The 24,248-nt window shown below is 31.3% G+C and overlaps 2 protein-coding genes across 2 annotated transcripts; one reads left to right on the top strand and one right to left on the bottom strand.

The window, feature by feature from the left end:
* Positions 1–6,041: 6,041 nt before the first annotated feature.
* On the top strand, positions 6,042–15,040 carry LOC120092138 (putative methyltransferase PMT7). The gene is made up of 8 exons (XM_039050350.2): positions 6,042–6,471; positions 7,378–7,792; positions 8,008–8,297; positions 8,786–9,166; positions 10,118–10,364; positions 10,732–10,870; positions 13,407–13,601; positions 14,660–15,040. Exons 1-7 carry the CDS (start codon positions 6,300–6,302, stop codon positions 13,563–13,565), a joined length of 1,803 nt encoding a protein of 600 aa, XP_038906278.1. The 5' UTR covers positions 6,042–6,299; the 3' UTR covers positions 13,566–13,601; positions 14,660–15,040.
* A 6,241-nt stretch (positions 15,041–21,281) lies between these two features.
* Positions 21,282–23,789, bottom strand: LOC120090008 (BTB/POZ domain and ankyrin repeat-containing protein NBCL-like). Its single transcript, XM_039047481.2, has 2 exons — positions 23,109–23,789; positions 21,282–22,519 (listed from the first exon to the last, which is right to left on the bottom strand). Exons 1-2 carry the CDS (start codon positions 23,577–23,579, stop codon positions 21,521–21,523), a joined length of 1,470 nt encoding a protein of 489 aa, XP_038903409.1. The 5' UTR covers positions 23,580–23,789; the 3' UTR covers positions 21,282–21,520.
* Between the last annotated feature and the right edge of the window lie 459 nt (positions 23,790–24,248).

Here is a 24,248-nt window from a genome sequence, read left to right as displayed (position 1 = left end):
AGAAAATTTAAGTTAATTATCTCAAATTACTGAGTTTTAGTTTCCTAATCTTTGGAATTTGGAAACAAATTGTTATAGTTGAAGAAGTTTTATTAGTTAATGTGGATTCTTTGAGTATGGGTTTTAAATTAATTAGAAGGGATAATTGAATTATTTGTATAAGAAATTTTGAGTTTTTGTGAATTATGAAAGGGAAAAGAGAAAATTGTGGTTTTAATATTTTACCCTTTTTAATTTTGGAACTTAGATCCAAAATTTAAGTAAAGAATTAGGAAAAAATAATTGGTTTATTTGGAAGTAATTAAATCAATTACTTAAAAAGATTTGTAAATTTGGATTCAAGTTAATTTGGAAAGTTAGAATTTAATTTTGGGATTTAAAATTTTTGAAAAGAAGTGATTTAAAGTTGGTGAATTTATTTTTAGGTTTATTTAATTAATTGGAGAAGAGGTGAAAGATTTGAGTTTAATATGACATATTTATTAAGGAAATGAAATATATATATATATATGTGTGTGTGTGTGTGTGGGTGTGTATTATTTATGTATTTGTGTGGTGGAGAATTAAAAAGAAAAGAAATATGGATTTTTCAAACCCCCACTTTCTCACTCTCTCTGGTTTAGACGAACTTCGGCTACCGCACCGCCAAAGTCCACATCCTTTCCTCTGTCAAGTTGCAACCGCGCCGCTCCGACCTTCATGTCGTTGTTAGTCCTCCTCTCTTCCAGTTGTTGTCGTCTGTCAAACACCGTCATGAGGTTCGTAGTTTTAGGATAAGATCTAAATGATTTTCATAGTTTTGTTGAGGATCTTGAATACCTAATAAATAACGTGTTTAATTATTATTTCAATCGTGATTTTGGAGGTTGAATTTGAAAGTTTGAAGGAGTTTAAAAGGTCGTTAGCATGCTGTCAAGCAGAGTTAAGGTGATTTCGACAAGAATTTTGGTAAGATTTGGGGCTTTGTGACTTGTCCAGTTTGAATGTAATTTATACGAATTAAGTTATTAAGTTTTGTTGCTGATTTTGGCGTGATGAAACGCTTAGGTGTGAACCTAAAGGTTAAATTTTATTTTGGTTTATGTACTAGGATTTAATTCAAAGATTGTAGAGATTAGAAGGGGTTAGTTGCTCAAACATTTGGCTCGATTAAGGATTCAAGAATTTCACAAAGATTCAATTGCTTTTTGGTTCAACCTAATATCAAAGTAAGTAATCTTACTACTAGAACTGCCCACGAGCCAGACACTAGATATATTCCAGCATGATAGATGAATATTATGACAGAATGATAACATGATAGATGGATAGTATAGTATGACTGATATATGTTCTTGTATGAGAATCTGAAAGATTTATTTGTGCACGTAAAGACTTGCATACTATTAAGAGGTGATACTTGATTCACTGAGGGTGTATTTGATATGAGGATATAGAGACATATATGCATGTTGTTTAGCCATGATGTTGAGGTGTATATGTATGTTATAAAACCATATTGTAATAATTGTGATGTTAAGACTGTGATAGTGTCTTTACTGATTAGTTAGATGCCCACTAGATATTGTGTTTCCTTCGGGATTCACCAAATATTGTGTTTCCTTCGGGATTCACCAGATTGTGTTTCCTTCGAGATTCACCAGATTGTGTTTCCTTCGGGATTCACCAGATTGTGTTTCCTTCGGGATTCACCAGATATTATGTTTCCTTCGGGATTCACTAGGTTGTGTTTCCTTTGGGATTCATCAGATTGTGTTTCCTTCGGGATTCACCAGATATTGTGTTTCCTTCAGAATTCACTAGATTGTGTTTCCTTCGAGATTCACCAGATATTGTGTTTCATTCGGGATTCACCAGAGGTAGTGGGCATACTTAACTACAGTAGGATAGAAACTGGTTTTGCATGTATGTATGTGTCCCATGAGGACTAGAATAATTTTTATGTTCCACTAGAGGTAGGCATCTAGAGGACATAGATGCCTAGCCCGACCCCAGTAGTGAGGTTACTTACTGAGTATTTTATACTCACCCTTTCTCATGTTTATGTTTCAGATAAGGGCAAGGACGCACTGGCGAATGACAAGAGGAATCCTTGAACGAGCCACTGAGGACTAGTTTTATGCTTCCGCTCATGATATTTAGATTTCTTTCCATGTTTTTCAACTTTCAATTTGATGTTTGAAATTTACTATTAAGATTTATTTTCAAACCTATTTATTATCATTTATGATTTATGGGTACCCTATCATCTGTTTTTAATATCTAAATTTAATGAAGGTCTTTTGAGTTCAACTTATTTATTTAGCATTTATTTCACTATAAAAGGATGTCGTTTTAAGTTCCTTGCATGCATGTGTTTAGTAACGGCCTAGCTCGAATCCTAGGGAGTCGGATCGTTACACAAAGAGATGTACTACATGAGATGTAGCTCATGCTTGGAGTAAACCAAAGGAGGAGGTGGTATGTTCCTTGTAAGCTAGTTAAAGATGAACTTTGAAAAAACCCATTTTCAATTTTGTGTAATTTTTCAAATTCCAAAAATCTATTTTGATTTTAAAATCAAATTTTATTAATTTTACAAATTAATTTCTAATAAAATTAATAAATAATTATTTAAACAATTTAAATAATTCTAATTAATTTAATATCCAATATTAAATTAATTTTTACATAAATTCATCTTCATTTATTTAAATCATATTTAAATATATTTTCTCCAATTCCATTTGATTATTATTTGAACGTTTCAAATTAACTTATCACGCTACTCTAGAGCTAATCCATTTCCGAGCTAGTAGGGGGACCTCGTGAACCTACAGATCATGGGCTCCAACGATTCGAGATTAATCGGCTAAACTTATTAGACCGATCTAACCCTCATTCGTTAACTAATGGGTCACTCCACTAAAGCCCATAGTTAAACTCCCCCCACTATAGATATATTATGTCCACTCGATATAACCATGATTAGTAAGTTAACCTGTTCATAATAACGGCTAGGTCAAATCTTTGTTTTACCCCCGAAATTACCTCTTGTTCCTTAAGTCCCCATTGATCCCCTAATGAACAATTGTTTTGTGATCCAATCACAAAACCGAGTCCCTCTCATGCCAAATGAAAGGGCGGGATCCCTTGTTCAAGCCCCAAAATTAGCACTTAAGGGAACAACTTCTCTACTATCCTTAAAGCGGGTAGGAGTGAATTCCCTCTTGCACCCTATGTCCTTAGCTATCTATCTGGTCTTACCCCTAAAATGAGAGTCATATTGAGCCGGCACTGTTGAGCCAACCCTCACCTATGCAAATCTAAGGGCAATCTCGAATAAACAGGAGTTCATAGTTAGCTCAGGATTAAGTCAAGTTACCTAGGTCATCGCTTTGAAATAGTCAGTCTTAAATAGTAAACAACGTTATAAAGTAAGAGTGACTCATTTCGTGGTCCGATCTTGTACAAACTCTTTTGCACAAGGACACCCCCACTCCTCATGTCCAACATGAATGAATTAGGATCACTTCGTTTGTAGTACTTTACAACTCCTTGAACAACTACAGAGCAGGCCGTATCCAATAGTGTTACCAGGATAAGGTACCCAACCTTATCCATGTACTATAGATAATTTTGACTATTTACTCGAACCTGATCCACCTTTATGTCTCCATATAAAGTTCAAGTACTCATCCAATAGTCAAGAGACTTTTAGGTTTATTGGATTTCTATTCAAGCAATAGATTTATTCAGTAACACCTTTATTGAATTATCAGAATAAGTTCCATTGTTTACATACCGCGAGTTTTAGGACATAAAACCCAATAGTATCCAACCTTATCCATCTATTACATACCTTATAGGTTATCATTTAAACATGATCGACTTGTATGTCACCACATACATGTTTAAACTACATTAAATAACCTAGGTTCTTAATTTATTAGTTTTGGGTTAATGCAACTAAATGTCAAATAAAATAACAACGTATTTTATTAAATAAATAATCTGTTTATATAAATAACTTGTAAACTACAAAACTACGAGATTTAGGACATCAAACCCAACAATCTCTCGCTTGTCCTAAAGCTAGTGGAGTGTACAAATACAAAATACAGAAACTAAGTAAAGTACACCAAACAATAAACTAGGGCATACACTATGCATCCAGTAAAATCCCCCTACCTACCTTAGACTAGATGATGCATGTCTTGTAGACCCAGACTCTCTAGGTGACTCTCAAACAATTTAGCTGTGAGAGCTTTTGTAAATGGACCAGCTGCTCCGAAGTGATTTCCGTGATGATCACGTCCCCTCGATGCACAATCTCCCAAATAAGATGATATTTGTGCTTAATTGTTTCCATCTCTTGTGGCTTATAGGCTCCCTTGAATTTGCCACAACACCACTATTATCACAATAAAGAGTGATAGGCTTTGACATGTCTGGAACAACTTCCAGATCAGTAAAAAAATTTCTGAGCTAGACAACCTCCTTGGCAGCTTCACAAGCCGCATATACTCTACCTCCACGATAGAGTCAACAATGCAACTTTGCTTTGTTCTTCTCGAGACCACTATTCCTCCATTAAGAGTGAATACTGATCTTGATGTGGATTTCCTAGAATTAAATCAAAGTCAGTATAACCTGTAAGGATTAAATCCTTAGACCCATACACAAGCACGCTGTTGAAGATACTCGAGGATGATCTTAATGACTGTCCAGTGATCTAATCCTAGATTGGACTAATATCTATTGATAATCCCCACTGCATAGCAAGTATCAGGTCTTGTACCATCAGGTTACCAATAGAGGATTCGTCTCATTTTCTAACTTCTTATGTGTATGGCGTCCAATTAATCTAAATTTAAAAAATGAACAATTAAAAACCCAATTGTACATTATTATTTAATATTTGCTTTTATATGAAATATACATGCTCTTACTTGATTGTGCATTAGTCGATCAAACAATGGTCGGTATAATGTTTAGATACAATTTATCAGAAGCCTTTTTTATATTTAATAAATACTAGCTATTAAAAATTTACTCGAAAAAAATATTTTTTTCCTGTTTATTATTTAATTAAATACAACATCTATTTTTTTAAAAAAATAAATTCAACATCTAATGAATGCTTGTATATTATTAAATCTTTTTTGTATTATTATTAAATCTTATCTCCACATATTTTGGTGGATTTGTTATAACGACAAACCATAAACTTTAATGGGAAAGTGACAAACGAATATATTTATACTATTTTCAGTAAATGGAAATAAACGATACTCAATTTTCTTCATAATTATTGACATTACTTTTTGTTGATATATTGACATTACTCTCCATATTTTCATATTCATATGATTCAAAGCAAGAGACGAATCAATATTTAAATTATATTGTAAAAAAATATAAACAACACAAATAAGTAATAAAATGTTGATATAATACATGATAAACATGTTAATTGATTTAAAAGAAATAAAATGTTTATTTATTAATTTAAATACATTGATTTATAAATTTTACATCATCAATTTTTATCGATTGAAAAACTGAGATTTTGATATTTTCGTCATTTTAAACCTACTCTATCCATAGTATTAAGCTTCTATCAACATGTCGATATTTTTATCGACATTTACACGTTTTCATGAGTTTAACATAAATACGAGGGATGAATTAATATTTTTATTATAAAATATAATATAAATTTCTATCAATTTGTCGATATTTTTATCGACATTTACACGTTTTCATGAGTTTGACGGGATGAATTAATATTTTTATTATAAAATATAATATAAATAAAAACATGTTAATTTATTTAAAAATTGACATTTTATAGATATTTTATTGAAATTTTTGTAAATTTAAGATCTCGATAATTCTTTTGAAATCAACCTATTAAACCTTGGCCTTAAAAAAAAGGAAAAAGTTGATTTTCAAATAAAATTGAAATATCGATTTCCTCATTAAAAAATCCATGAAAAAAAAAAGAAAAAAGAAAAACAGGAGATATGGAAAAGGACAATTAAAAAAAATGAAAAAACGAATCTCAAATTAAAAGAAGAAGATTGAGATTTGTGAAAGCGAGAGAGCTCTACTTTCAATAGTGAAATCTTCGAATCGAAACTGAAAGTATTGTTCCTCAAATCTCAGCTTTCGGCTTCAAATTAGTTTCAAATTCATAGCTATTCGTAATCCGATCTCTCTCTCAAATGGTAATGCCATTTGGTTCTTGAAGAATTTCTCAAATTTTCAAGAGACAGCTCGTTTCCGAGATCCAAGCTCTGTGGAGGAAGGCGACAATGGGCGGTGCCTATGGTTTGGGTTCTTTTTTTGCTTTGCAGTCATGGCAGATGATAATGCTCGCTCTGTTACTTATGGTTGGATCTTTCTATTTTGGCACTCTTTTCGGCAACAATGTTCCTATTTATGTTTCTCATCTTCCTTCTAATTCCACTTCTTCATCATTACTTGGTATTTCGTCTCTCTATGTTATTTATTCGAAAACAGATTCCAATTTTAGTAACTTTTTTGCTTTTAAGTTCGTTATCTCTATGCAATTAATGCTTGAGTTTTTGCTTTGGATCTTGTATTGTTCCTTGTGCCCTGCTGAATTTCCGCGTTCTGGATTTGGTCTGTTGATGTCTTGTTTTATTCCTTTGTAGATCCATTTTCTTGATAGTTTAACTAGTGTAGAGATTCATAGAAAAATTAAGCATATCTGGGGTGTTGCTTTGTTTCTGGCAGTGATGCTTTACTTCTTTAAGGAAGGACCACCATCAATTGAGAAAGGAAAATGTCACTTGAAAGGGAGATGCTTAATGAACAAATTATCTACATGGGGACTAAGACTATTATTACCACTATCATTTTTTCCTTAGAGGAAAAGGAATCAAACCCAAACTTCATCCACTTCAACCTTTTGAATTAGTCTAGTGGGTGAATGAAATTAAGCTCACGCTCAAGAATTTTTATGATAACTACATAAAAAAGAAACAAATAGATAAATAAAATTAAAGGCACTATTCCTCTTTGAAACGTGGGAGATATGGTTACAATTTCACATTAAAATTGGCCTTGATACCTCTGCTACAATCAACTGGTGATCCTCCGGGTACTATACACATGAGTGAACTAATAAAGTTTAGTTTCTTTTATTTCAAGTCAACGATGTGGCCTAAGAAATGTAAACCTACTTATAAAGCAATCTCTGACTTGTTCTTTGTATATCCTTCATCTTTCACACACTCTCCTTTTCAGATGAACATGTGTGTACCTTCTGGGTTTGTGACATAGTCTCGTGTTTCTAGGGAACTTCAAAGGTCTGATGTTATTGTTGCAATCAATTCCTTGACTCAAAGTTTATCAATTATACTGCAGGAAATTTCACAATTCCAAACCAAGTTTCAATCACTTACAGAAAGGTACCCCTTTCAATTCCAGAGAATGGTATGGATGTATGTCCTTTAAAATACACCGAGTACATTCCTTGCCATGACGTTTCTTACATAAAAGAATTGCTTCCAACCTTGGATCTTTCAAGGAAAGAAGAACTTGAGAGGCATTGCCCTCCACTTGAAAACCGCTTGTTTTGTTTGATACCTCCACCAGAAGACTACAAGATCCCAGTAAAGTGGCCAACCAGTCGGGATTATGTGTGGCGAAGTAATGTGAATCATACACGCCTCGCTGAAGTTAAAGGAGGACAAAATTGGGTCCATGAGAAGGACCAACTATGGTGGTTTCCTGGAGGTGGTACTCACTTCAAACATGGGGCGCCTGAGTACATCCAAAGGTTTCATTGCTGACTTATTTCCTCTTTTGTTTATTCCTTATTGGGATGTCAATATACTCATACCCTTTAATCAGTCATCCGACTAGCTATTTTAATTTAATTTTCCGTTTGGGAACTAATATTAAAAAGGATTCCTTGTATTTATGATCAATCTGAATAACTGATTAGATTTTCTTTTCAGGCTGTTCTATTGATCAGATTTTATGCTAATGCAGATTAGGAAACATGACTACAAATGAGATGGGCACTCTGAGCTCTGCTGGAGTATTTCAGGTGTTAGATGTTGGTTGTGGCGTTGCTAGTTTCTCAGCTTATCTTCTTCCCTTGGACATTCAAACGATGTCCTTTGCTCCCAAGGATGGGCATGAGAATCAAATTCAATTTGCACTAGAGAGAGGTATTGGTGCAATGATTTCAGCCTTGGCGACAAAACAGTTGCCATATCCCACAAGTTCCTTTGAGATGGTCCACTGCTCTAGGTGCCGTGTTGATTGGCATGAAAATGGTATTTCAGTACTTTTTATGCACAAATGCAGTCGTTATTCATTATTTGTTATTGTCACTTGCTACTTTTAAGGTCTCATCTTGGAATTTGTATCTTTTGAGCATTGGTTTCTTTTCTTCTCTTCAACAAAATTTTTTGTCACTTGTTCAAGAAACGGAGAAAAAAAAAACATTTATGTTTATCTTCTAAATATCAGAAAGATGACCAATAATTTTAAGAAATCTCAAGAGCAGTAGTAAGATAAATGAAAACCACCATGCCATTATCCATGTCCACGTTTATTGTTACCAACTATAAGAAAATTGCTACTTCTTTATTTTGCTAGCGCTAAATAAGTTCAGATTCTGTTTCGGGTGAAAATGTGACACAATACACTGAATTTTTTTATGAAGGTTCTCATATGCCTTCACCCTGAACCTTGTCAATTTGCCTGTTTTGATTTATACTTGGAAGTCATTAAAGTTACACTTTGTCTTTATTCTTTGCAGATGGTATTTTACTCAAAGAAGTTGATCGGCTTCTGCGGCCGAATGGATATTTTGTCTATTCAGCTCCCCCTGCCTACAGAAAAGATAAAGATTATCCAATGATATGGGAGAAACTGGTAAATCTGACAACAGCAATGTGCTGGAAGCTTATTGCCAGAAAGGTTCAGACTGCAATCTGGATCAAACAGGAAAATCCATCATGCCTCATCATCAATGCAGAGAATAAAGTTGTGCAAATATGTGATGCTGTGGATGATTCTCAACCATCATGGAAAATACCTTTAAGAAACTGTATTCAAGTAACTGATCAGTCATATTCTCAGAAGTTACCTCCGAGACCAGAGCGCCTTTCAGTATATTCAAGGAGTCTCAGGAAAATAGGTAAGCCTTTTCTTCCTAAAGAAATCCTCCTAGTTGGTTTTGGTTTTTGAATTCACCAAGCTCTCATTCAAAAGCAGGATCGTATTTTCCAAGTGTTTTTTCTTTTGAATAGTAACTTTGATAACTTTATTTAGTTATTTTCACTTTAAAAAACTGTTTGGAATCGTAACTTATTTATTTATTTAATATATCACTAATTAAAGCTATAAGGGATTTTAAAACGATTTATTATTGAACCTCAACTGTTAATTCAAATTAGAATGAAAGGAATATCCAAAAAATGACAAATATTGAATAACACTCCGTATCATTAATTGTTCCTTTCTTTTTATTCTCCAATTGAACTTTTTAGTATGATTTCAGACCTCTACCTAATTTCTTAATTATTTATTTTTAATTTGTTATTATTTGTTGAATCAAATAAATTGTTAAGATATATTTCTTTACTATTTATTAACAATAAAATAAATTAAAGTTTATTATTAATAAGTGTTCTAATATAAAAGTTCTACTAGCATTTGTTATTTATGATTAATATATTCTTAATTGGTTGATGTATTGAAGGAATATTTTGGTAATTAAAATGTCTTGTTCCTATTTCTAATGTAATAAATTGAATGCATAGGCTTCTAAATCTATTTATAGTTACTTTCAAGTAAACAACATCATAGGATTACCTATGTCAAATAAGAAAAGGAAAAAAAAAAACTTGTAGGATTACCGCGTCTGTTCCCATTGGTTTTCCTTCCAATTATTTCTTATTCTCGGTCTCAAATAAATAGAGCTTTATGGTAGCAGTTAAACCATTGGGCTTGCAAATTGTACGTGGTGAACTTTTAATAGTCTTCTTTCGCAAGAATTGTCTTGATTATTCTAAGTTTGGACTATTTTCTCTTACCTAGAAAATCTGATTGCTGTGGTTTATGATGAAATCATTGTCTTCACTCACAGGTGTTAGTCAAGAAAAATTTGATTTGGATACCGTATTTTGGAAAGATCAAGTTAACCAGTACTGGAAATTGATGAATGTCAGTAAAACAGATATTCGAAATGTCATGGACATGAATGCTCTCTATGGTGGATTTGCAGTGGCATTGAGCAATTTTCCAGTCTGGGTTATGAATGTAGTTCCTATAAAGATGGAAAACACGCTCTCTGCTATATACGACCGTGGCCTGGTTGGTGCCTTTCATGACTGGTAAGTTATTTCTTCTCCAAGATCGTCCCAATATTAGAAGTATTATACATTTTGGCATGCAACACTTTTACTCCTTTGGAGAAAAAATAGAAGAAATTTTTGGGGGCTGTCTTGGGAGATGTATGAGCCATGATCAGCTTTCATGCTTTCTTTTGGGTTGGTGTCTAAGGATTTATGAAAATATTATCAGTCTCTTATGTAGAGTGATCTTTTTTTTTTTTTTTGTTGTTGTTATTGTTGTTTGTTTTTATGTATTGTCCATTTGTTTTCTTTCGTTTTTCTTGTTTGGTTTTCTAATATCTCGTATAATGTAGGTGTGAACCATTTTTAATGAAAGTTTGGTTTTCTAATATCTTATGTAATGTAGGTGTGAACCATTTTCAACTTATCCGCGAACATATGATTTGTTGCATGCATACCATCTATTTTCTCAGTATAAAAGTGGTGGAGAAGGTTGCTTGCTGGAGGATATAATGTTGGAAATGGACCGTATTGTACGACCTCAGGTAATTCATTTGGTTCCTGTAATTTTTCAAGTTTGTACCCACATGAAGAAACAAAAACTGGGGGAAATACCTTTGACAGATATTTATGCAATGGTTGAGACCTCCGTTTTTCTTATATAAGCGTTGCAAACGTTGCTTGCATAGATACATTTTCTTTTGCCTATGTGTTTAGCATTGTAAAAGTTTTGATTAGAAATTGAGAGTGTTTACCTTACTTGTTTGTCATTTCTCAACTTTTTGGTTTTTGTTTTCAAATTTCTAAAAATAAAGACAAAAATGCAATTTTTTTTTTAAGAAATAGAAATATGTTTGGTCGTTTTTTAAGGGGGATTTTAGAAAATACAAAAATAAGGAAGACTATTTACACAAAATAACAAAATTTAATCTTTTTTGATAGAGGCTGATAGAAGTCTATCAGTTTCTATCAATGATAGAAATTGATCGAAGTCTATCATTGATACTATGTGATAGATGTTCATAGAAGTTTATCAGTGTTTTTTTGCTAATTCTATAAATAGTTTGACATTTTTCCTATCTGTGAAAGTTTTTTTAAACGTTAAATTATTAGATTTTTTTTTTTTTAATATTCTAATAGTCAAAATAATTTTCATTTTTTAAGAACATTTATTATGGATTATGTGAGTGAAAATTGATAAGACAATAGAAAACTACAATTTTTATACCATAGGAAATAGAGAAGAAATTAAATCTTTAGCAATGTCTTTTATTATTATAAAAAATTTTACGGAATATTTCTTAAAAACAAGAAACTAGAGTCATGGAACAATTGACCCTGTGCCCGGCCTTTAGGCTGTTCTTGTTCTTTTCTTGGAATCTACTCTTGACATAAAAAGGAACAATCAACCTTTAAAAAAGAGATAGAACAATTGCCAAACACACGTTTCTCAACAATCGGAAACAATAACAGGAAAGAAAAAGGACATCACAAGACGACCCTTGAGGATTTGTTGATCTAAATAAGATTGCTGTGAAGGATGGACATTTCAATTTGGGTCATGTGTACGTGTCTTTGTCAAATCAACACTAACGCTTATTGGACTTGCGTTCAACACTTCTTAGGCATGATAAATATGAGTTTGACACTCGTTGAGAAAAATTAAATGAGTTTTTTTTCTTTGGGTGAACTTTTTATTGATATAATGAAAAGAGATTGATGCTCAAAATTACAAGGAAACAAAAATGAAAGAAGAAAAGAAAAACAACAAAAGCACTATAAGCGCCCACAACACAATACAAATCAAAGATCAACCGTGAAAGAAAAAGTTCCCAATATAAACAGAAGTCTTGTAAAGAAAAATATGAAAAAGATTTAGAAAGATGATACCAAGCATTGAACACTTAAGACACGAATTGAACATTTGGAGATTGTTTTGGGCCCCCAACTTTAAGGGTGCATTTGGTCCAAGGAGTTGGGAAGTAGGGGTAGGGAAGTAAGAGTTTGTGAACTCCACTCCTTGTTTGGTCAAAGGAATTGATGGATTCCACTACTAAAAAACATCAATTTTATATCTCATCAACTCCTTATACTGTGGGCTTCAAGAGTTCACAACTCCTTACTCCTCACTATTCCACTCCTTACCCTAAACTGTAAGTGAGTGTAGCCCACTCCATGTTTGGGGCTCCAATTATAATAGTTGGTGTACTCAACTACTATGACCTACAATTAACAACAGTGTCACTATTTCAAATCCCTCTTTGTTATAGTGTTTACTATTTCCTACCCATCGACTCTTTTCCTCTTTGTTATATTGTTTATTGTTTCTAACTCAAAAATAAGTAGCATGCACTCCAAACACAGGTTATTATAACCCACAACTGTAATAATCACTAACTATAACAATCAATTCAACACTCCAAACACCCCCCTTAAGTATAATAAACACATGTCGAACTATCGAAATTATGAACCCCCCCCCAAACGAAAAAAAGACCTGAAGTATCTAGAGTTGAATCTATTTTATTTTTATTTTATTTATAGAAAACACATACATGAACAAACATTAGGCTAAAAATAATAAGGTGAAATTAAGATTTCCTTGAACTTTTAGTTGTATTTGATAAATATTTGAACTTTAAAAATTGCGTAACACTTTCAATTGTGTGTAATAGGTTATTGACTTTAAACAATGATTAATATATCAATGACCAAAAGTGGAAAGTTGAAGGACTTAAACATTTATAAAATTAAAAAAGTTTCAGCATGGGATTTATTAACAAATATTTAAAGAATGTATATTTAGAAAATGCATATTCTAATAAACATGTCTTTCCCTTGTTTATCTTAGATTTTTTTAGAAAATAACTTGTCACCATGCTGGAGTATGATGTATCCATGTCTCTGTTGTAACATCTCATGGGCATGGCATTGCTGTTGTCAAAATTCTTTGTAATGAAGATCCCTTGCTATATTGTTAAAATTTAGAAACGGAGAAGCAAGCTTAATCCGGCTATTGGCATTTACCTGCTACTGTTGCTGATTTATGCTTCAAATTGTCTTTCAATAACTCATGTACAGGGATACATAATCATCAGAGATGAGCCTTCGATAACATCAAGAATACAAGAAATTGCTTCCAAATATCTATGGGACGTTGAAATGCAGACACTGCAAACGAAAGAAAATTATCCAGAATCTGTGCTGATCTGTAGAAAGAAGTTTTGGGCAATTACCTAAGTTCTTGGCTGTTGTACAGATGTTCTCTTTCAACAGGTTATCCCTCAAACTTGTGCTCAGATGAAACCACAGGCTTTAAAAAATCCCACCATTTATACCTTACATGCATAGAAACACTTATTGAAGAAGTCCTAACAACTTCCCCACCCATTTTCAATTTGCCCAAAGTACAAATGTTCTTTCCTAGCTTGGCCTTTTACCTCCCCAAAATAAAAGGGTCCTAACAATTTTCCCACCTCCCAGCCAACTTATGTTTCTTTCCTGATAAGACATACAAGCTTTCTCTTCATTATTATTAGTTTTACTTTTACCATATTACAAAAACTTGAAAACTTAAGCCCCTTTAGCCACTTTATTTTTCATTTTTGAAATATAAGCCTATTTCCTTTCACTTTTTCACAATACTTTATATTTATATTTATCTTAAGTAAAAGAGTCGAATTTTTAATCACATTTAAAAAAAAAAACAAGTTTTTAAAAATTATTTTTTTAGTTTTCAAAACTTGACTTGGTTTTTGAAAACAATGTAAAAGGTAGAGACAAAGCAAGAAAAATAGAGGGAAGGAATTTTATAGGCTAAATTTTCAAAAATCAAAAACAAAACTAAGGTACCATTTGGTAACTATTTGATTTTTGGTTTTTTATTTTTGAAAATTAAACTTATAGATACTACTTTTACTTCAACATTTCTTCTTTTGTTATCTACCTTTTACCAATGATATAAAAAATCAAGCCAAATTTTGAAAATTAAAAAAAGTAGCTTTTACAAATTTGTTTTAATTTTTGAAATTTGGTTAAGAATTTAACCATTGTACTTAAGAAAAATGCAAATCATTGTAAGAAATGGAGAGGAAATAGGCTTAATTTTAAAAAACCAAAAACGAAATGGTTACCAAACGGGAGCCTAAATAGTTACCAAACGGAACTTTAATATTTGACCCACAACATGTGGGTTCAAATACTCGTCTAGATAAATATCTAATGTTCGATAAAAAAAAATAAAACAACCATGAACGAATGTTTGAGAACCAAAAAAGAATATAAAGATTCTATCTTCTTGCTTTTTAGTGATTAGTTTTGCATTTCAATGGCAGGACGTGAGGATCAATTTGCTATGTTTCAAAAAGAAGACTGTCCAAGAGAAGGCTGAATGAATGGGAGTTTTGGCTAATTTTTGAGCTTCCCTCCAAGTAAACAAGGCTGCACCTCTCAAAATGGATTGTCAAAAGAAAGTCCCAGTGACATAACTGCACTTTCCATGTTACCATATTTTAGAATTTTGTCTAAAAATTAGAATATTTACATTACATGTCTAATGTGTAGTTGAGAAATAAGTAGAGATTAATAAACCCATCTTTTAAGAACCACTTTATTGTTATTTATTTATTTATTTTTGAGAATATATGTGTATTTAATTTGATACTTTTGGAGATTTGTATCGTGTAATCGAAAAAAATGAAACATGTGTTAGTGAAGGTCTATGGTCTGAATCTCTCGACCCTCTGTTATATTCAAGAAAAAAAAAGAAAAAGTATCATTACGAGGATGAGTGTGTTCAAGCTACCATATTCAAGGACACTAATGAAAAAGTCCATACAAGTGAGTGAGATCATAACTTTGTTTAGCACTCTCGATTCTATTATTCCAAACAAGCACTAAATTTTAATGTTGCCATTCAGGTATTAGAAATTCAAATGGGTTTGGTACCGTCATTTGAAAAGGGTAATCTCACTTTTAAGAACATATCATTAATTTTATTTCTATTTCTTATTTTATGAACCCACAATTCATTAATTATTTTACAATTTTACTCTCATATGATGATGGATATGTAAGTCAAGGAGTTTTCGTATTGTCTAATATTATAGGAGCTTAGAGACTTGACATCCAACTAGTGATTCATAATTGCCCACAACGTAAGTTCGTCTAAGAGAATAAGATGTGCGATGATAAACACAAAACAAGACTTTTTTCTAGAGGACTCATATGAGGTGGTTTATGACTCAACATAAAATCCTTAAACAAGAGAAAAGATAATTTGGAGATAATTATTTTGATTAATATTGTGGTTTAGCTATATAATATGCATAAGTATGATTTGATTTGAATTGGTTTGGTACCCCACCAAATTTATTAAAAGTGTCCTAGCCAACATTAGCATATGCTTGTCTAACAACTTGCTAATTTGTTCGTTCAATTTCTTTATATATTCCATGACACCAAAAAAAAGTCAATGTCCCAACTTCCATTTTAGGCCAAAGTTTTGTGCTTTGTGAAAGCAAAGACAGAGAATAATTAATCTCCCAAATCCATACACCTAACTAAAGCTAAAATTATGCAAAAAGAGGGTCTAAATCTTTTTTTGTTCTTTCTTTTAAACAAAAAAGCAAAAAGAACTATTATTTGATTAGATTTCGAGCTAACTATACTAGTCAAATATATATAATTTAATCAAATGCCTAAAACGAACATAATTGAAGATGTATTAGCGACCAAAGAGATCTATAATTCAAATCTCCCTACTTTCATTATATGTACTAAAAAAACCTTAATCAAACTATACTGTTTTAAATGTTGATCATCCATACATGAGATTATTAATTAATGATGGAAAGTTTCATCTTTCTACCTAAAATTAACACTCCTACCTATTTAGCTCTTAAAAGTTTGAATTTATATGGTCATTACTCTTAACTAAATGATAATGAGACATCATAACTTCAGGAATGCTTGTAATTAATAATCCTTAATAAAAAAAAATATATATACACTACATCTATAATATATGCATGTAAAAGGTTGATCGTGGTTGAGTCTCTAACACTTAGTCTATTCTCGAGTACATTACACATGATACTACAACGAAAAATGGTCTAAGTTTAAAATGTTGATGTTGATGGAAATGTCAAGATCTTGATTCAATAATTATAGAGTAGGCAATCAAACCGACGAGCTCTGCAAACTGTAATTGGTGTCCTATCCATTGAGTTATACTTGGAGTGACAAGTTTTATTTTTTTAGTACAATAAATGTGGAATATAATCTTCAACTTCAAAGATAATTGTATATGCTAATTACCATTGAACTATGTTTAGGATGAACAAATTGACGAAAGTGAGTATTTAGTGAAAAATCAAAGTTAAAAGTGTAAATCTCGTAACTTAGGAACCAAATTGAAAGAAAACTTAAACTTCAAGGTAAAAATGTAATATTTTAAAATATGAAGACTAAATCAAATTCAAAAGTTAAAAACTAAAAATTTAATATTTTAAAATCTAAAGAACAAATGAAAACTAAATCCAAAACATAGGAGGAACCCTTCTCATTTATTTAAATTAAAAGACTTAACAATAAGATCACAAATCCTTGGCCCACTAATGTAATTTTTCTTTTCTGGCTTTTCCCATTAATCTTAAGCATGTCTTTTGAGATTTTACCTCTTAATTATGACTTATCTAACAAATTAATTGATGTGTTAGATATAAATTAAAAATTTTAATTTATGTATTAGATATAAATTTGATTTTATGTTTAATAGAACTTTAAGTTTTCAATTTTGTGTCCTATAAAATTGTGAATTTCAAAAAATTCAAAAGTTCGATGACAAAATCTGTAATTTTGGAACTCTTGGGTCCAAATAGACACAATCTTATTCATAAACTAATTTGTAATTTAATCATAAAAAAAAGCAAAATAATTGTCGCTACCGTTATAATCGAGTAATTTTTTGGGGTGGAATGGGAAGGAAATATTTGAGATCTTGATTTGTATAATATCTTGAATTTAATGCTGTGTACATTTTCAAGTGTTTAATTTAAAAACAAATCATTCTAGAAGAAATTAGAGTGTTTGACACCTACTTAAAATAGCTTTTCAAGCGTATTGTAATAAGTTTTAATCAAAAGTGTTTAATAGAAATGAGTTTTTTGAAAAACATTTTTTTCTTAAACCAATCTAAATGAGCCCTAAGACAAACTAATGGATCAATTTCATTCCTTCTCAATCCTGCTTCTGATTATAATTCTAACCTCCATGTTTGAAATAGTGATATACACACACGTTTCATTATTTTCACCCAATTATCTCTGAAAAAGTATTTAACCCACATGAATATATGAAATATTGAACTTCTGATCTTAAAATACATGTCAATTACTGTTGAATTATCTGTATGTTAAGCCTATAAAATTAGTAAAGATTATGATGTTTTATTTTGTGAATGAAATCATTTCTCATTAATTGTAATTATGAAATATAGAATCACATCTCATTAATATCACACAAACCTTTCATATTTTAAAACTAAGAAAATATTGAGCAAAGAAAATATTGTGCATTATGGGATTTGAACCATCTCATATTATAGAGATATATCATATTAAATTTAAATTTAAATTTTTTATGGGAAAGGGGAAAAAAAAAAAAAAAAAGAAGTTTGTCACATTTGTTAATTATGTTGGAAAAGCATTAGACATGCTGGTCAGAAACTTGTCTGCAAACTTTTGCAACTGACCCAAACATGTGTTTGCATGGAAGCTAGCAATATAGCAAGACCATTTACTCTTGATCATATGGAAATTAAAATGATTTACCATAACAATATTTTTTTCATGTTTTGTTGTTATTGAAAACTATATTAAATTTTTTTAGTATAACTAATTAAAAACGTGACCTAGAAATAAGAATTGTATAATGTCAATTACCTCTGAGATACACTCTTGCTGATGTATTTAATTTTCACCAAAACTTAGAATGAAAATAAAATTCTCTTCCCGCCTACTCAAAAGAAAAGGTTTGATTATATCATATACTCTCTACTTTGAATTTATTTTATTTTAGTTCCTATATTTTTAAATGTGTAAATGGGTTCTTCGATAAATCTCAAAACTATTCTCATCTTTAGTTTAAAAGTTAATTTTTCTCTAACTCGTAAAAATAATGCCAAATGATGTCAATTTTTCTCTAACTCGTAAAATAATAACAATAATTTTGATTAGAAAAATAATTCATATATGCTTTCAAAATCTAATTGCAAAAACATGAGAACCCAATTTTGATTTCATATATTGTAAAAAAAAAAAATTATCTCATCACTTTAATTTACCACATGTATAAAAATGTTAGAAAAAAAACTAATTTTCTTTGTAAAGAGATGCTTCAAATAAAGATGCATCATTAATAGGAAGAAAATGATAATACAAAGAAAGTCTTAGAAGAAAGACTTTCAATTTAGAGATAATAAAAGTATCATAATTACAAAATAGCTTAGATTTAATAAACCATGAAAGTCACCGTGTAACAACGTCCTCCCCTAGTTAACAATGGTCCTACCAACATCTTTATATATTTATAAATTATAAAAAAGCTGAAGAATACGAATCAAAGTTAACTTAAACATAACTCAATCAAAATATCAGTAATTTCTCTTTTAAGTGTTAGACATATTGAAGTCGTTAATTTTAACACCGTTCCGAAAAAAAATATAAGAACCAAAGCATTATATATATCTATAAATAACAAAGTATACAATTCAAAGTTAACTTAAAATATTAGATATATGTTTGAAAAATCCTCACAACACATGATTGAATTGCAATGCCAAAACATTAAAGGCTCTCACCAAATCAATTAAATCTTCCAAGGGACTAAAGATGTAGAAAAAGAAGAAGAAACCAAATATAAAAAGAGAGGTTAAAAGAACAGTTTTGGTTTTTGGTCCCTAAATTTTAGTTTGTAACGATTTAGTATCCATAATTTCAATTTTGTAACAATTTGTCCCTAAATTTTAATATGTAACAATTTAATCCTTGTATTTTCAAATTTGTAACAATTTAATCCCTACGGTAAAAAGAAAAAAAAATCAAGATTAGATGTCGATTTTTATTATTTTATGTTGTAGACTATGTATTTTGTAAAAATATTGAATCTCTAATTAGTTTTTCGGTTTATTTATACAAGAAATCTTATTAAATTTTAACACTATTTTCTATAATAGGGCTAAATCATTATAAATTAAAATTTAGGGACTAAATTATTACTTTTATAAAAATTTGGAGACTCAACGTGATTTTTAACCAAAAAAAAAAGAAAAAAAAAAAAAAAAGCTTACATTGGGTTGGCAGCAAAAGGTATACCTTTTAAATTTAGGCTCAATAAATTCTTAAAGAATACAATAGAACCAAACCATAACATAACATATAGAATAAAAAGACAAGCAAAGAGGTAGGTTAGGGTTTTGAAAAGCAAAGCAATCCCAAATAAGGAAAGAGAAAATAGAGAAAAGAGACACAATAGAGTATTTAGAGGAACAAGGGAATCCATCTTTAGATATAACATTTAATAACTCCAATCAATTTTTTGGGCCACATTCAATGTTGCACTCATGCATCACACCATCAACTATTTAATTCTAATTCTAATAGTATATAATCTTATTATTTTTCAAATATATATATATATATATATATAATTAGTCAAGGTCATACCCAATTGAGTTTGTCCATAACCCAACATGGATGATGTTAATATGACCAAAATCAAATACATCTCTCCCAAAAAGTTTGAAAAAGCAAAAAACTTTTAGTCAATATCCTCAATCTCATCTAGATATATGTGCCAAACAAATTTGACAAGAAATGACATTTTTAGTCTAAAATGTTAAATTTTAAAGATACCCATATGATCAAATAATAAAATTAAACCTAATTGAATTGAAATTATAAACATCCTAATTTTGCTATCTATCCTAGTTGGCATCAAATATATTACTAATCAATCAAGAATTTAATTGATATCAGATAGACTTGTCTATCAATGACCTAAATATAGTCCTTTAATTCAACTACACATTTTAAATTACATAAAAAAAAATAAAATTAAAATATCATATTTCTTAAATTGGAAATATAAAACTACCCCTAATAAATATGATACATTAAAGCCATCCTTGGTATATATGAACAGTGGTCAAAAGTAAATATTAGGGGAAAAATCAAAATCTTTATTTATGCAAAATTACTTTAACCAGCATTCATCTCTAAACAGTCTCCTCCAATCAAACAACAAATTAAAAATTATTTTGAAGATAGAAAAAAAAAATTATCACATAACAAATAATTAGATAACTAGATGAACTAATCCATAGAGGGGAAAAAAAGATAGAGAGAGAGAGATCCCCTATTGCATATAAAACCAAAAATTGTTGCATTCACTAATTTGTATTATGGAGGGCAGGTGGGAGACACAATAATATTAAGAAGTGGGAAAATGAAATAACAAAGGGCCCAAAATGATATAAACTAATTAAAATATAGTTTAATTTATTATTATTATTATTATTAGAACCCAAAAAAATTTTCATTTTGATACGTTTGATATGAATATGATTTTGTATTGTATATATATATATATATATATATAAACAATTTGGGGTAGAAAGATATATTAATTAATATAGTAAGAAGTATATGAGAAAAAGACCAAAAGGGATTGAAAAGATTGACCTGTGAGAGAGACTGTGTTCCAATCAGAAGCAGAAGAAATTTTTTAAAGGAAATTATGTCAGATTCTTTCTCTTGTCTCATCTCATTTCTCACAATATTGTGAGTACTTCTCTAACTTCATACCTTCATCACTGAACTGAAAAAAATCCCTACAAAAAAAAAAAAAAAAGAAGAAGAAAAAAGAAAAAAGAAAAATCCACACAAAGCAGAGAGAGAGAGAAATAAAAACTGAATTAATTAAAGAGAAAAAAAAAAGAAAAAAGAACTGACATATTGTAAACATATAATTGATCCAATGATAATTTGATACCCAAGAGACCAGCCCTGATGATCTTGGCTACCTTTTCATTCAATCAACATTTCTTTTCCCTTTCCCCCTTTTGAATTTTCTAATTTAGATGATATTTTGTGAAATTTTATATGATGAGATTTTGATGTTATGCTTAATTTTCATCAAAAGTCATGGGAATGGTGGTACATTGTTGGGACACATCCTCCTCCTTGTGATCCATGCCTGTTGTCGTCTTCGCCATCCACTCTAGAACCTCCCATTCGTCTCGAAGCTGATGCTCCAAGGTTTAGGTAAACCAATCTCGAATCGAGATTGAGATTACCGATGTTGTTGTTGCTGTTGTTGCTGCTACTACTATGATCCTCGCTCATCGGAGGGTATATTGGAGACGATGAAACATTGATGTTTGTATTGGCATTGGCATTGGCGTTTCCTTCTTCGCGGGAGAGAACCAATGCGGCGGATTGGACAAGCTCGAGGCAGAGCCTGAGCTTGTTGGGTTCGATGTGGGTTAATCCTGGGACCGCGCCTTTGAAGAGGAAGTCGGAAGTTAGGGTTCTTAAGATATCCAAGGGTGTGACACCATCGACGGTTCGGACATTTGGGTCAGCATGGTGATCGAGGAGGACAGCAACCATGTCGGGCGACACCATTTCTGCCGCCATGTGAAGTGGGGTTTTTCCCGCCGGGCCAGCGGGGTAGTTAACGTCAGCGGCACCGAGCTCAAGCAAAGCCTTAACGACTTCACGGCTACAATTCTCAACAGCATAATGTAAGGCTAAAGCTTCATCAAGATTCAAACCTTCACCCATCACCATGAGTTTAACAAGCTCAACATCGGAGGAGTCTAAAGCTCTTCTCATACGACGAATCTTTTGATCTTCGAGGTCAGCAGCAACCGAGAGGTCGTGATGGTGGTGGTGGTGGTGATGAGGCATTAGAGAACGACGTGCTAAAGATGTCTTTAGGCGAAGTTCTTCTATTTTAGCAACGATATCGATCGGAAGGTGTTTGGCAAGTACCTCCGGTGGGAGACCCGATTTGGCAACAAGATGAGAACAAGTGGACCAAAGTTGATGCATGTCTTGTTTTCTTGAAGCTAATAAAACCTTCATTACATCTTCAATGGAAGCCTTCTCCACCATACTTGCCAATTGCTTCTGAAGAAATAAACAAAAAGTAAATCAAATAATAGGTTAATTGATTCACTAGAGAAAAAAAAATATTCAAACACCAAATAAACACATGATGATAGAATTAAAAGAATATTGCCCTTTTTTGTTCTAAAAAAACCATTAATAAATAATTCAGAAAATAGTTCATTGTGCAGCTTCTAATTAAGATTTTTCATTTCCAACAAAAACCCAAATGAGGAAAGTGAAAATTTTCAAAAACAAGATGAGTAACAATGAATATATATTAAACCCTGCCAAAAAAAAAAAAAAAATCCCAATTTAGAAAATGTTTTCTAAAATAAAGGAATTAACCATATTACTAAAGAAAACCCAGAAATTCCCCAAGTTCATCGACATAATTTTTTTTTTTTTTTTTTTTTAAAAAAACCCAATTTAGAAAAACGTGTTTTCTTCAACAAAGAAATTAACCAAATCACAAGATTAAAAAGATCCAGAAAATTCCACAAGTTCATTAAATATTTTTTTTTTTAAAAAAAAAAAAAAAAAAACTCAATACCCACATGAGATAATAGGGAATCAAGCCCAAAAACATCCCAAAAAAAAGTGAAATCACCTGAGTGAGCAATGCGAGCTGTTCAACGCCGAAGGATCTAGCGGCGGAGAGAGTATGAAGAGCAAGATCTACGGCGGAGGTACAATGCGTATGCCAACAAGCTCTATCACCACAATTAGGCCTTGGCTCTTGTTTTTGTGGCACAATTGAAACTTGTCCACTATACAAAAATTGCAACAACAGCAAAAATACTTCATACCCCACCGAATTAACCGGAATCACTTGTGGACTACTACTCGACGACGGCGGAGATGGCGACCCGACCGGGCTCAACCCGCTCGACGCTCCCTCCGTCGTCGTCCCACAAAAGAATTTCCTAAAAAACAAACTCCTAGCCGCCAAGATACATCGGTGCGCATGGACAAGACGCCCCTCCACGCTGAACGTCACGTCGCTAAACGCTTGACCGTTGATCAGAAGATTAAGATAGTCCAGAGAAAGGGATCTTAGAGAGTCTTCAAGGTGGCTCATCGCGGCGGCAGCTGTGGCGGCGGCAGTACTGGAATTTTCTTAATTCCTCTTCTTCTTATGATCAAGAAGAAAAAGGGTTTTCAATTTCATTTGATTTTTTTTCTTTTGGGGTTAGAATCTTTGAGAGCTGAGAGAGAAGTTGTGTGGTTGTGTTTTGTTTTGAGAGAGAATGAGAGAAATGGAAAATGGATGGCTCCTTTGGGCGGCTGTGCTATTATAATGGAGATTTAATTATAAAACAAACAAATCATTTTGTTTTTTCGTACCACGTATAAGAATATATGTCAATTACTGTTGAATTATATTTATACGAGATCGGTTAATTTTATATTTATATAATTACATCATCATTATTATTATTAGGTTAAAATATCATCTTCTTCTCTATATTTTAAAATTTATTTTTAATTTTAATGTATGCATTTTCAATAAATCTTAAATTTAGTATCTAATAATGCTAATTTATTATTTATTTTTTAAAATGTTTTTGTTATCTATAAAATTTTTACTATAATAAAAACATATTCGCATATTTTAATTTCTTCCATAAAAATTATTATTATTATTTTATAATCAATTTTGGTAAAAGTTAATTTTATGAGACTAAATTTAAAATTTATTGAAAGTACGGAGATTAAAATTGAACAAACTTCATAATATGGAGAACAA

This window comes from Benincasa hispida, chromosome 11, assembly GCF_027475165.1.
Source record: "Benincasa hispida cultivar pf3 chromosome 11, pf3_genome.v1.1, whole genome shotgun sequence".
Lineage (NCBI taxonomy): Eukaryota > Viridiplantae > Streptophyta > Magnoliopsida > Cucurbitales > Cucurbitaceae > Benincasa > Benincasa hispida.
This window is presented reverse-complemented; position numbering and strand designations above follow the sequence as displayed.

Bases quoted from the DNA above. Each gene is read 5' to 3' on its own strand.
- LOC120092138 (XM_039050350.2), top strand. From the start codon at position 6,300: ATGGGCGGTGCCTATGGTTTGGGTTCTTTTTTTGCTTTGCAGTCATGG. The intron at 7,793-8,007 runs GTTTCATTGCTG...ATGCTAATGCAG, and splicing joins GCGCCTGAGTACATCCAAAG to ATTAGGAAACATGACTACAA. The intron at 8,298-8,785 runs GTATTTCAGTAC...TATTCTTTGCAG, and splicing joins TGTTGATTGGCATGAAAATG to ATGGTATTTTACTCAAAGAA.
- LOC120090008 (XM_039047481.2), bottom strand. From the start codon at position 23,579: ATGAGCCACCTTGAAGACTCTCTAAGATCCCTTTCTCTGGACTATCTT. The intron at 22,520-23,108 runs GTGATTTCACTT...TTATTTCTTCAG, and splicing joins AGCTCGCATTGCTCACTCAG to AAGCAATTGGCAAGTATGGT.